This window comes from Geotrypetes seraphini, chromosome 1 (genome assembly GCF_902459505.1).
Source record: "Geotrypetes seraphini chromosome 1, aGeoSer1.1, whole genome shotgun sequence".
Classification (NCBI taxonomy): domain Eukaryota; kingdom Metazoa; phylum Chordata; class Amphibia; order Gymnophiona; family Dermophiidae; genus Geotrypetes; species Geotrypetes seraphini.
This window is the reverse complement of record NC_047084.1, coordinates 58,365,023-58,378,472: the sequence shown is the minus strand read 5'-3', so window position 1 is coordinate 58,378,472 and position 13,450 is coordinate 58,365,023. Positions and strand designations below refer to the sequence as shown.

The 13,450-nt window shown below is 43.8% G+C and overlaps 1 protein-coding gene across 2 annotated transcripts in view; it reads right to left on the bottom strand.

The window, feature by feature from the left end:
• Positions 1–1,075: 1,075 nt before the first annotated feature.
• HCN1 (hyperpolarization activated cyclic nucleotide gated potassium channel 1) overlaps positions 1,076–13,450 on the bottom strand; it is a 619,095-nt gene continuing 606,720 nt past the window's right edge. For both annotated transcript variants that reach the window (XM_033931614.1, XM_033931607.1), the window contains 2 exons: positions 6,142–6,306; positions 1,076–2,132 (listed from right to left, as the gene is read on the bottom strand). In XM_033931614.1, the coding sequence (XP_033787505.1) occupies positions 1,207–2,132; positions 6,142–6,306 (1,091 nt within the window). In that variant the 3' untranslated portion in view covers positions 1,076–1,206. The remainder of the gene's footprint in view (positions 2,133–6,141; positions 6,307–13,450) is intronic.

Below are 13,450 nucleotides of genomic sequence, written 5' to 3'. Positions count from 1 at the left end.
GGAGTAGGACTTAGGCACGATTCTCTAAAGCAGTGGTTCCCAACCCTGTCCTGGAGGACCACCAGGCCAATCGGGTTTTCAGGCTAGCCCTAATGAATATGCATGAGAGAGATTTACATATAATGGAAGTGACAGGCATGCAAATCTGCTTCATGCATATTCATTAGGGCTATCCTGAAAACTCGATTGGCCTGGTAGTCCTCCAGGACAGGGTTGGGAACCATTGCTCTAAAGGACTTAGGTACTTATAATATAGGCCTTTAAAACCCCGGCCTATATTACAGGTGCCTAAGTTTTAAGTTAGGCATGATTCTGTAATAGGTACCTAAGTGTGACTAACAAGAGACAGGCACCTATAATATAGGCGCCTATCTTTTTTAGATGCCATTTACAGAATTTCCCCCTTAATGTATATAAGTAACTACCTCCTTATAGGCCCCTCCTTTTACTAAGCCAGGGTAGAGTTTTCTTCTGTGGCCCAGAGTGCTAAATGCTCTGACACTCAGAATTCCTATGAATGTTGGAGCAGCATTGGAGCATTTAGCGTCCTGAGCCACGGTAGAAACCTCTATCGTGGCTTAGTAAAAGGGTGTAGGGGGGTATTTATTCAGGTAAAAAGACTTTTTAAAATATGTTCTCTAAATATGCTGGTAAAAGCACATACACTTTCTTTGATCCTTGTTTTCTTGGATGTGCTCCTGGGGAAGGGTTCAGTCTGTGGAAGGCAAAACAAGCAGTGTTTTGCAATTTCAAAATTGTATATGTTCTTTTTGCTGGAAAATGCTTGTACCTTCAGAAAAAGTAGGTGAAAATCTGCTTAGGTACATTTTTCTTGGGCAGTATTCAAAGGGAAAATATACTTAACACTTTCCTTTTGAGAACTGATGCAAAATCCAGAGGTAAGAGTACTCATAGACTTTGTGACTGCTTACACAGTTCTGAAAGTGCCTCCTATCTGACTGAAAGAAAGGAAGACATACATAATACTTATTTTAAACATATTTTCAACTTCATTTTTTAGATACATATATATAATTTTTTTTTTACATTTTTTATTTGATAAATCCATTTAAGATATTTCTTCATAATAGTTGCAGAGATCTCTCAGGTAGTAGATTAAAAATAGTTTGGGGGAATATTCGTGTCTTTTTATTTATTTATTTATTTTTTTTACAAAGTTGCTATGGTATATACAGATATCAAAAATCATAAATTTGAAGTATATTTTGGTTTATCTGCTTCTGGGTCTGTATTTAAGACTGTTGAAGAATCTATGTTTGGAGACAAAACGGGAGCTGCTGTAGAAGTAGGAGGAACAGGGACGGAGGCAGGTCCTGGAGCAGGAGCAGGAGCAGGAGCAGGAAGTGGAACTGAAGTTGGAACTGGAGCTGGAACTGGAGGTGAAGAAACAGAGGCTTGTGGTTGTGGTGGTGCAGCTCCTCGAATAGGGGGAATTGCTCCTGAAGACATCTGTCGGAAGAGAGAAACTCTCTGTGGGGCAGTGCCCCGGTTACCACTCTGAATACCTGTTCCTTGAACGCTCGAGACAGGTTGTGGGATCGAGGCTAATGACTCTCCTACAGTTGGATGAGGCCTAGTAATTGGAGTAGAGATCTCATGGGGCAAAGAAGGCTGTGATGCAGAGAGTGGTCTCACTTCTTTTGTCAGATTGGTGTTGTGGAGAGCTTGTGTACTCTTGTGAGCTTCATTTTTCTTTGATGAACTAGGTGGTTGCTGCTGCTGTTGTTGCTGTTGCTGCATTAGTGACAACTGTGAAGTAGTCGGAGAGCCATATTGAAAAGTTCGGCCTCCCCGTGGACTCTGTATGGGTGGACTAAAGACTGCAGTAGTATAAGAGCAAGGTGAGAGAATGGTAGATTGCTGTGGACTTGGTGCTGGAGAATTCAAGTTTCCATGAGACCGACTGGTTGTGGTATTAACAGGGGCTTTCATTCTTAAAGAAGTTGTTGAATTTAGAGCTGGCATCTGCTGGAGACTAGCTGTAGCAATATTTTCGACCATTTCCCTATCTTGATTCTCAATCTGTTTCAAGATTTCACTCTCTTGATTGTTGAAAACTCCAGCATTGAGTTCCTTTTGAAATCTTTGTAGAAGAATTGAATTTTTCTTCCCTGTTAGAAAGAAAATGATACCTTAGTGAGTAGCTTAATGACAGATGCACAAACTAGGATTTTAGCTCAGTTTACAGAAATACAAGTAACTCCCTGGTCAGTGTTAGATTCATAGATTAGCCAGTTGAAATTATCCAGGTACCCTGATAGCATAAGTGCTTGGATAATTATCCTGAAAATGATCATTTTTTTTCTGTTTCTGTGTTAAGTTGGGACATTTTTATCTTTTATGTATTTTATTTAAAACATTTCTTACCCACTTACACCTACATAGGCGGATTGGGACATGTTGTTTGATGAATATCACTGTTGTATGGTAGGTTTGCTACATGTATGTTGAGCTAGCATTTTTTTCAGGTTTTGCATTATTTCACAGTGTGCCTCATAGTCATTGGTATAGTAAAAGAAGGGCAGACCTCCCTAAGCATTGCCTTGGCAGGGGCACTGGCACATCTCCTCTTCCCCCATACCTTTTAATATGCTGCTTGTGGGGACCAGGAAGTGATGTCAGAGAGAAGGATGAGGCTGGTGTAATGGGTAAGAGATGCTGCTCACAGCTGGTAAAGATTTGAAGAGGGTACATGGTGTAGTGATGCCAAGGGTCAGCACCAGGGGTATGATACACAGGGGGCTCCCAGTGCTGTGATGCCGGGTGATTCCATCCTGGGCATAAACTCCATTTACTACACCACTGCTGGTAGTAGAAAGATCTATGTTGATATATATATATATATATATATATAAAAAACGAGGGTTCTTCAAAAAATTTCCGCACTCATATTTTCGCAGGAAATGGTTGGGGTGGAAGAAGGCATAAACAAACAAACAAAAGACTGCAGGTTTTGTACACGATGAAGGCGGTCTTTATTGTGACAAATAAATCTTTTGATTAAAAACCTTTTACCAGGTAAGGGGTGGAAGAAGGCATGTCATAGAATGTCATGTGACTAGTAAGTCAGGCAAGCCAGCTCACCTTGCAGGTAGTGACATAATTTGCTTTTAAGATATTTAATAAATAGTGTTTAAAAAAATAAAAGTGCAGAAACTTTTTGATGATCCCTCGTATATAAGTATATCATTTTTTTGTATGATGACTTCCATGGAGAAAAGGTGATAGTTAAGATTTGCATCTGATGTTGGGATTTTTGTGTATGTAGAGCATGTTTACATTTAATTTATAAGATCTGCCATACTGTATTAGGCTAAAGGTCCATGAGGATCATGTATGCGCATGTCACATGTGCGAGCACTGTCCATCAGGTGTGTCCCAACTGAAAAAAAGTTGAGGACCACTGATGTGAACTAATGCAAAAGTATATCAAGGCAGTTATTTAGGCCCAGATTCACTAAACGGCACCTTAACTTACCCCTTTTTATGAAACTGTGATAGCAGTTTCTAGCATGGGGAGCCGTGCTAAATGGCCCGTGCTGCATCCGACACTCAAAGGAACTCAATGAGCATCAGGAGCAGTGTGGGCTACTCAGCGTGGCTCCCCATGCAAGAAACTGTTATCGCAGTTTCGTAAAAGGAGGCCTTAGGCACTGGTAGGCACCTAAATTAAGTGAAAAAAATGCCATTTAAAATGCTACTTAAAAAAATTCAAGAAGCCTACCGGCACCTAAAAAAAACTGCACCGGAATTGTACCTCTGGAGGTGCCTAACGTCACTGTAGGCGTGGCTACTGCTGGAAGTGGTGTTAGGCGCAAGTAAGCACCTCTGGAGGCACAATTCATGTCATAGGTAGGTGCCGGAAATGTAGGCCTTGAAAACCCTGGTCTAGATTTCCAGGACCTACAGTCTCTTTGCCAGAGGTGCAATTCACATCATGTGATTGACACACAATCAGCGGCCACTGCTAAGGCAGTTGCCAACAACAGTGCTGCTTAGATAATCTGGCCCTCTGTGTCTACTCTGCATTAGCTTTAGGGAGGAAGTTATCAATGTTTGGTAAAAGGTGGGCTTTTATCATACCTTGATTTAGCATGAGAATCAGCAACCTGCAATATAATAATCCCACAGACAGGGCCGGATTTAGATGAAAAGAGGCCCTAGGCTATTCCACTTATGAGGCCCTTTCACCTCCCATTTTTAAGTTTGTAAATTACATGAGAGATAATAAAATACATCATTACTGTGATATATATCAATATGTTAAATGAAACATGTTGTTAATGGTACTAACCTTTATAAATAATGTGACACGGATAATAAATAAAAAAAAGTCGAGAACACTTATTTGGACATTTATTCTCAGCACCATATATAGTACTTGTAACAATAACTAATCAAACATAACACACAACATTGCCCCTTCCTATGTCCATAGTGCCCCCAGTGCGTTCTTCCTCACCTCACCCCCCCTCCGATGCCTGCCTGCCTCCCATCCCCTTCCATTGAACACCCCCCATGCCATCCTGCCTGCCTGCCTTCCATTAAACCCCCCCACCCCCCCTCCGATGCTAGCCTGCCTGCCTCCCATCCCCCTTCCACTGAAACCCCCCCCCCCCCCGATGCCAGTCTGGGGCGCCCTGTCCTGACGGATCCACGTTTTGCCTCTCTCCCCGCGGGGCTGGGCTTTGCCCAGCTGTTTCCGGACTGACATCTTTCCCTCCCCGATCCTCCTCCCAGGGCGAGAAAAAGAAAGGGAGAAGCCGAGTCGGCGCCCCTTTGCGGCCAGAGCCGGTTCCGATCCCGAAGCGTAGAATTTCTCCTTATTTTCAGTTCAGTATTACAGTGTCCACTGTTTTTAGAATAGTGTAATTTTAATTTTGCTAACAATTTGAATGTAGGCCCCTGTTGATCTTGAGGCCCTAGGCTGAAGCCTAGTTAGCCTATAGGAAAATCCGGCCCTGCCCACAGATTACTGACTACTGTGCTAAATGAATAATGCTACTTGCGAGCAAATTTTTAGGTAGTGTTATTCCAGCAGCCCAAGAGCATCAGATCTCAAAACTAACCTAAGATTCCGGTTGGCCCATGTGCCTAAGGACTCGCCCATAGGAGGGGCCCAAGCCACCTGGGCCAATCAGGCCTTAGGCTCCTCCCCGGTGCATCCCACAATACACAGGAAAGGGGCAGGCCCATCTCATTTCGACGGAGGAGGGTCTGCCGGACGGATGGTGGGAAGACCTGTCCGCCAGCTATCATTAAAAGTTAGTGGGGGCAGGGGTCCGGGGAGGGGTTAGTAGGTGTGTGTGGGGGTCCACGTGTGGGAAGGGTCATTGTAATATCTACGGTAAAAGAGGGGGTTTCAAGCAGGAGGGATTAGGCACCCTCTTGCCAGTTTTGTTCAGGGGATGAGGGTTTTCGGGCAGGAGGGATTGGGCACCCTCCTGCCAGCGTTCTTTAGGGGGGTGGGTTTCTGGCATGAGGGATTGGGCACTCTGCTGCCGGCGATCTTCGGGGGAGGAGTGTTCTGGCAGGAGGAATTGGGCATCCTCCTGCTGGCGGTCTTCGGGAGGGTGGGAGTGTTCCGGGTAGGAGGGATTAGGCAACCCTCCTGCTGCATTCGGGGGCAGGTGGGGGGTGTTCTGGGCAGGAGGGATTGGGCATCCGTCCTGCCATATTTGTTCGGGGTGGGAAGGGGGGGTACTGGCGGCCACAACTGCAGCTGCTAAACTTATTGCAGCAGAGAGATCCCTTGCCACGATAAGCTTAGCAGCCACGTCTACAATAACCCAATTCTCTAACCGACGTCTGTAACATGTATGTCGGTTAGAGAATCGGGTTTACATTAGGCGGTCTTGGCCCGATTCTATATAGGATGCCCGTCAGCTTCTGAGACCGGGCATCCTATACAGAGTCCGGGCTTTAGTGCTCCAGTTTACGGTAGAAACCTCTACCACGGCTTAGTAAAAGAGGGTCAAAGTTAAAATATACTTTTTAAACAATGAAATGGTAGGATTTGCCCTTGTTCGGATATAAAAAGAAAACCATAAAACAAGCAATGCTGTGAATTTAAAGAATTAAACATGAATCTGCCAATGAAGATGATTAAGAAAATAATACCTATCCTGTCGAGTCTGTCTATGGCCACTGTTTCAAAGGCTCTCCTCATCATGGGGTACTCCTCCAGTACTTCATTAAAATGGTCAACAGACAGGGAATACAAGCGACAGTATGTGTCAGCTCTTACACTTGCTGTACGACGACCCTTAGTCAAGAGGCAAATCTCTGGAAGAGAGAAGCATGGATAGAAATAAAAAATGTCAGCATAAAATAGTTCAAGGTTTGCAAAAATGTAAAAATTGTGGGTCCATTTTCAGCAGTCACAATCAGTGAAATTTTTGAAATATCAGCCTTATTTATGTATTCCAGTTTCTGACACATGAACTAACAATATTAATCTTAACAGTGCAAGTAAAACTTAAAATAAACTAATACATGAAAATAACTAATATATGCAAAATAAAAACATTAACCCCTCCCTTTTACAAAACTGTAGTGCGGTTTTTAGTGCCGGCCCCGGTGGTAACAGGTCTGACACTCATAGGAATTCTATGAACGTTGGAGCTGTTATTACTGTGGCCGGCGCTAAAAACTGCACTACGGTTTTATAAAATGGAAATGGGGGGAGGGGTAAATTAGCAATATCATAAACACACTCAAATAAGAAAGATTTCAATTTCTTGTGCAATTTATGAATCTGTAAATAATCTGACTCTAAGATAGTGAAGTCCCCACCCCTCTCACCGCTGAGAATGTCATTCTACTTGTCAATATCACCTTACCTCCTGCACAGGCAGAACCCCCCCCCCCCCAAAAAAAAAAAAAATAAATAAATAAATAATAATTGCCCCTGTAGATCTCAGAATAATGTCTAACCAAAACCTTAGCCAAATAGATGGGAATATCATTATGCAAAACCACATATATGATACAGCAGATCTTATGAGGGCTAAGGTTACTGTGTAATAATGATCTGGAGGCAAGGGATGGAAGGAGAAATAGGGATGGAGATGGGGCTGCTAAGGGGCAGCAGAAGTACCACTCCCTGCGACATGGAAATTACAGTGGTAGAGGGTGGACATTGAGAAGAGCCACAATTCTGTACAAGTAACAGAGTTCATTTCCTTTTGTTTTAAGCCTTTATTAAAGAAGATTTGCTTAAAGAACTGAGAGTCCATCTAGTACTGTTCTGAGACTACAAACAGAAAGGATTTAAACAGCATGTTCTAGCTTCCCAGTAGAAAGTATATTGGTGCACCAGAGCCCAGCGTACAGTACTCCTCTGAAATTCAGTAAGGCAGGGGAGGCAGGATAGGGCATCTGGAGCGCCAGCGGGTGAAGAAAATCACTCGTGGTCTGCTCCGACCGCCTCTTCCTGTAGTAAAGTCACACGCTGTAGTAAAGACACGCAGCTCCTGTTTGGTATAGCCCGACTTTACTACAGGAAGAGGCGGTCGGAGCAGACCGTGAATGGGTGAGTCAGGAATTCGTGGGGGAACACTGTAATATTTATTGCATTGTCTTTTCATAGGTGGGTTAGGGTTATGTTTAGTTAAATTTCCTATATTGATTTTGAATGTCTTTTTGCAGGGATTTTATGTTACTTTGCAAAGTATCTGGCCCTATTTGAAAGCAGGCCTTTGACACCACGATATAAAAATGCGCCCGTAGATTCACTACAGAAACAAAACAAACAAACAAAAATACCATGTGATTTAAACAAAGGGCCTGATTCTATAGATGGCACCCTAATTAGGAATGCCTAGTAATGCCTAACTGAAATCCGTGCGCAACCTAAATTGGCTTAATCGGTATCGTAATTGATCACACCATTGAAGTGAATAAAACATTTTTTTAAAAACCAATTAAGAGATTTGCAGAGAACTCAATGCGGCGCCTAGCAATACCTAAGTCAAGGTGCCTTCTAGCACCTAACGATGCCTACCTAAAAAGTGGCCATGGTTAGGGACAGAGAATAGGTGTCAATAAAATAGGTCAGGAAAACCCTGGCCTAATATACTGGTCCCTACTACCACAATGATGCCTAACGACACCTAATCAGGTCTAGACGCCGCTAACCATGGCTCTTTAAGTGGTACCAAGTGGCTAACTGACAACCACGCTGACCAGTGCCTACATGTTAGGTGCGGTTAGGTGCCATTTATAGAATCAGGCCCAAAGTGTCTGACAGTGGAAGGAATGTGTGCAGTTCCTAAGGTGATGATTACAATTTGAATATTTTTTTGTATGGTGAAATGTAAGGGGGATAGAGGTGCAGGATTTATATTCAGTTTCTGTCCTAGGGTGGACAACCTATAGGCCATCATTAAATTTTATGCTGCCCACCTGAAGTGTACACAGAAAATGGCCTGCACAAACATCATTAACCAGAGTTTTCATGATTTTAAATACCATATAGTGGCATAACTAATCTAGCAGTTTTGTTTCCATTATTCTTAGTTAAATACAGTGGTATCTTGGAATCCAAACTTAATCTGTTCCAGAACCCCGTTCGAGTTCCAAAATGTTTGAGTTCCAAGACCATTTTTCCCAGTGAAAAGAATGGAAACTGGATTAATCCATTCCTTGGTCCCACAATCTCTGCAAGATTGGGCCTACCTGGCAGAAACAGCAAGATCGGGACCCCCAGCAGCAGAGGCAGCAAGATTGGGACCCCCAGCAGCAGAGGCAGCAAGATCGGGATCCCCAGCAGCAGAGGCAGCAAGATCAGGATCCCCAGTGGCAAGACAGGAAGATTGGCAACGGCAGCTGCAAGTGGTGTTCAGCCCAAAGCTTCCCTCCCAGGTGGAAACATTAAGCTGCGTCAGAGGGGAAGCTTTGGGCTTGCAGTTCAGATTCCAAATCGTTTGAGTTCTGGGACGTTCGCATTCTGAGGTACCACTGTATATACTTATTAATCACAGAAGGTTTATGGAGCTCTATGCATTTCTAGTTCCAACATTACTTAATAATGTAACTGGTTATTGTTTTCACTCATATCTGCTTGTTTATGGCCCACTAGCAATAGTACTGATATTCATATGGCCATCTGTATGTAAAGGTTCTATCAAATCAAGTTTTCACTCCTACACAGAAGAATTTGTTGAATAATGGTTTCAATTATAATGGTGGTTTTACCTGGTAGCTGAAACAAGCTGGAGGGGGAGGGTTTCTTTATTTATAGAAGTGCCTGGTATCTTCTATTGTTAATTTAAAAATGGGGGTGGGAGGAGGTGTATGTGGGCATGATATGCGGGAATACCACTTTGGCTTCTCTCTTTCATAATTAGCTTTTCCCTCCTGGTGCCGCCCCAAACTGGAACAAACTAACTGACTCGATAAATCAGGCTCCATCTCTGGCTGTATGCAAATCCAGTCTCAAAGCTCACTTCTTTGAAGCTGCTTTCAATTACAAACTCCAAACTAGAGAATGACACGGGGAAAAAATATGTCCCCGTCACCGGCCCACCATCCTCTGCACCGCCCCGTCACCGCCGTTCCCTTCACCGCCCGTCACCGTCACCGCCATCCCTTTCACCGCCCCGTCACCGCCACTGCCATCCCATTCACCGCCCCGTCACCGTCCCCGCTGCATCCATATAAGCCTTAGTACTGTAATATTTAGCTTATTCCTTTCTTATAAATCAAAGTTCCTGCTGCTGAACTAGAGAAAGAGATGTTCAGCTGGCAGGGCTTTGTTTATAAATTTTTATCAACACAACTAATATACTATTTTATCCTAAAGCAAAAAATAAATAAATAAATATAATTTTTTTTTCTACCTTTGTTGTCTGGTTTCTGCTTTCCACATCTTCTCATTGAATTCCTTCCATCCACTGTGTGTCTTCTCTCTGCGTCTTCCATTTGCTGTTACTGTGCCTCTCCCTTAACCCTCCCCCCCAATTGGTCTAGCACCCATCTTCTTCCCTCCGCTCCCGCATAGTCTGGCATCTGTCTTCTTCCCACTCTGTCTTCCACATTTCCCTTGGGGGTCTGTTCCTCTCCACCCTCCTTCAATGTCTGTTCTATTCCTTTCCACCACCACCCTTCCCTCCCTCCTTTACCATCTGCTCCTTTCTACTACCCTTCAGCTCCTCTCGTGTGGCCTATCTACCTTCCTTCCTCTTATTTTCATGGCACGTTACAATGTAATTTGTGCAAGCCACTGGAGCCTGCAAGCTCGGTCCCTGTCCCATCCCCACAAACCATCTCGTTTCTGTGCTCCTATTTTCTCCATTTCTAATATCTCCCCTATGTATCTGTCATTGCCCCCCCTGTGTCCATATACCATCCCCATGGCATGTCCCCTTTATGTCTCTGTCTCTATGCCCCATGCACATAATTTCCCCTCTTTCTGTTACCTTCCTGTGTCCAGATTTCCCTTATCTTCCTCTTCCATACCAGTGTGTCTCTTCTTTTCAACCCCATCTAGCTTTTTTCCCTCTTTCTTCCCCCCCCCCTGCTTCTAGCATCTGGCTCACCTGCCAGTCCTTCCCTTTCTTTCCTGCTGTGGGTTTTTCTTTCCGACTTCATCCCCTTGGCCCAGAATCCTTTTCCCTTTCACTCCCTCCTTCCAATTTGAGCCGGGAACACTAGCGATCGCACGGTCCCCGCAGCCACTACCTGCCTGCCCAATCGATCCTAGTGTTTAGCCAGCTCTCTCCCTTCTCCTCACCTTAGTTTATAGGTTTTCTTTTTCGGTGACCTGCACGCTTTCCCAAAGAGCCGCGCATGCGCGGCTGCTCAGTGTTCAATCTTCTGCTCTGCTGCAACTTCCTGTTTCCGGTTGCGTCAGAGCAGAAGCTCGAAACTGAGCAGCAGTGGGTGCGCGGCTTTCTGATAGCGTGCTGGTCGCCGAAAAAGAAAATCTACAAACTAAGGTGAGGAGAAGGGAGAGAGCTGGCTAAACACTAGAATCGATTGGGCAGGCGGGTGTGAGCTGCGGGGACCGCGCGATCCTTCATGCCTCACTGCGGGGACAAGACCATTCACCGCCCCGTGGGCGGTGAATGGCCTTGTCCCTGTCGCCGCAGCGACTGCTAGTTTTCTTCCCCGTTTTCGGCGGGTGACCCGCGGCTAAAATGCGGTGGCCGCGGGTAAACCGCCACCGTGTCATTCTCTACTCCAAACCATCTGCTAAGCACCCATATCTGTCTTATTACCTGTGTAATTCCCCCACCCTGACCACTATGTATTGATGCACCTTCTTGTCCAGTTTATCTGTCTTGACTAGACTGTACGGCCCAGATTCACTAAGGGCACGAATCGGATCCGATCCCTGAGGGATCCGATCCGTGTCCGGGGAGCTGATTCACAAATCGCCCTTGTGCAAATGAGGGTGATGGGAATCATGCCCCCAACCAAGTGCCCGGATCGCTCTATAGTGATCCTGACGCATGCGCAGACCATCTGTAGATTAGCTCCGTAGTTAAAAGCTGTTTTTATAAACTACGTCTTATTAGATCCTTATCCAAAGTCTTAGAACCAAAAACTCTTAATGTTCTACTTCATTCCTTGGTTTTTTCCAGGCTAGATTACTGCAATACATTATACCATGGCATAGCTCAGAAAGAAATAAGAAGGTTACAAAGTATACAAAATACTGCAATAAAAATTATTACTAACTCCAAAAAATACGATCATGTCACTCCTCTTTTACAAAAAGCACACTGGCTACCAATTTCACATAGAATAATCAATAAAATTGCACTATTAACCTTCAAAATTCAACAAACCAACACATCAATATTTTTACACCGTTATTTGATACCATATTCTCCAGCCAGATCTCTAAGATCAACAGATCAGCATTTGCTGACCATCCTGTCTCTGAAAATAATAGGCACCAGAAGAGCTACAATTTTTTCAATCATAGCACCCCAGCTATGGAACAAGTTACCAGTTTATCTGCGTGGTGAAACTTCTTTAGAAAAATTTAAAAGCACATTAAAAAGCCACCTATACAAAGATGCATTCGAGTCATAAACAGGATAACTCTTTTATCAACAATCTCAGGCTCAAATACTTAAACCTAACCAGATCTATATATAGGTCACAACTTCTCCCTTTCACTTTTAGACCTAGCTTTATTTGTAAAACATTTTCAATTACCCTCCTGATGTTGTTTTTCCTTAAATGTTCTTCTACTTTCTTTAACAATTGTAGTTCACTCCTCTTTCCCTATATATCACTAATTAATTGTGTACATCGATTGTATGTTTACCTGTATAAATTGTTTTATTTTGTCCCCCCCCCAAAAAAAAACTTTTATTGTTATATGCATTGAAAATATTTGATATTGTGTTTATATCAAAATTTTAATAAACTTGAAACTTGTCCACTCATGCTTAAAGAGCAGCAACCTTTTTTTTTTTTTAAAAAAAAAATTTAACTTTAGCCCAGCGAGCCCGTGGTTGTAACCCGATTTAAACCCGCGGGTTAAAACCATGGGCTCGCACTGCAGGGGAAGGCCGAGGCAGAAGCAGGGCAGCGCTTAGGGCACAGAGCAGGAGAGTCGGGGGTAGAGAGCACAGGAGAGTCAGGGTAGAAGCAGGACAGCGCTTGGGGCAGAGAGCAGGAGTCGGGGGCAGAGAGTGCAGGAGATTTGGGGCAGAGCAAGGCGGCAGGAGAATCGCGGCAGAGAGTCGGGGCAGAGAGCAGGAGATTCGGGGCAGAGCAGAGCGGTAAGAGAATCGCGGCAGAGAGTCGGGGCAGAAGAAAGCAGGGCAGCAAGAGAGTTGGAGAATCGCGGCAGAGAGCACGAGATGCAGTCGGAAACCACTGAACGATTGGTCCCCAGCAATCGCTTGTTTGTTGATCGGCCAGCCCAGTTGCAGGTTTTTTTAGTGAATCGCTGGCTGCCTACATTTGAATGCTGTTCCTCCTTATTTGCATGCATGGATCGGAGGATGATCGGGACAGAGGTCAGTGAATCGTGTCGGATGGAACTTGGGTCGCAAAGGGGTCGCTAAGCACTTGATCGGTGGGCTTAGCGAATCTAGTCATTAGTCCTTTTGAACAAGGACTGTCTCTTCTGTATTTTGATGTGCAGTGCTGCATATGTCTAGAAGCATATAGAAATGGCTATTAGCAGTAGTAAATGCAGTATTTGTGTCTAATAATAATAATAACAACTTTATTCTTGTATACCGCCCACCCACAAAGATCTGGGCAGTTCACAAAAAAGAATTGGACAATCAGTGAAATATACATATTAGACATAATAAAATTGAAGTTAAGAACAATTATGTAATAAATTTATCAAAAAATCCTTCTAAAAGCAGTATATGAAAACATTTGAAAGATCAAAGGAGTCAACCAGGAATTCAGTTTTCCTAATTGAAAAGCAAATGTCTTATATAAAAATCTC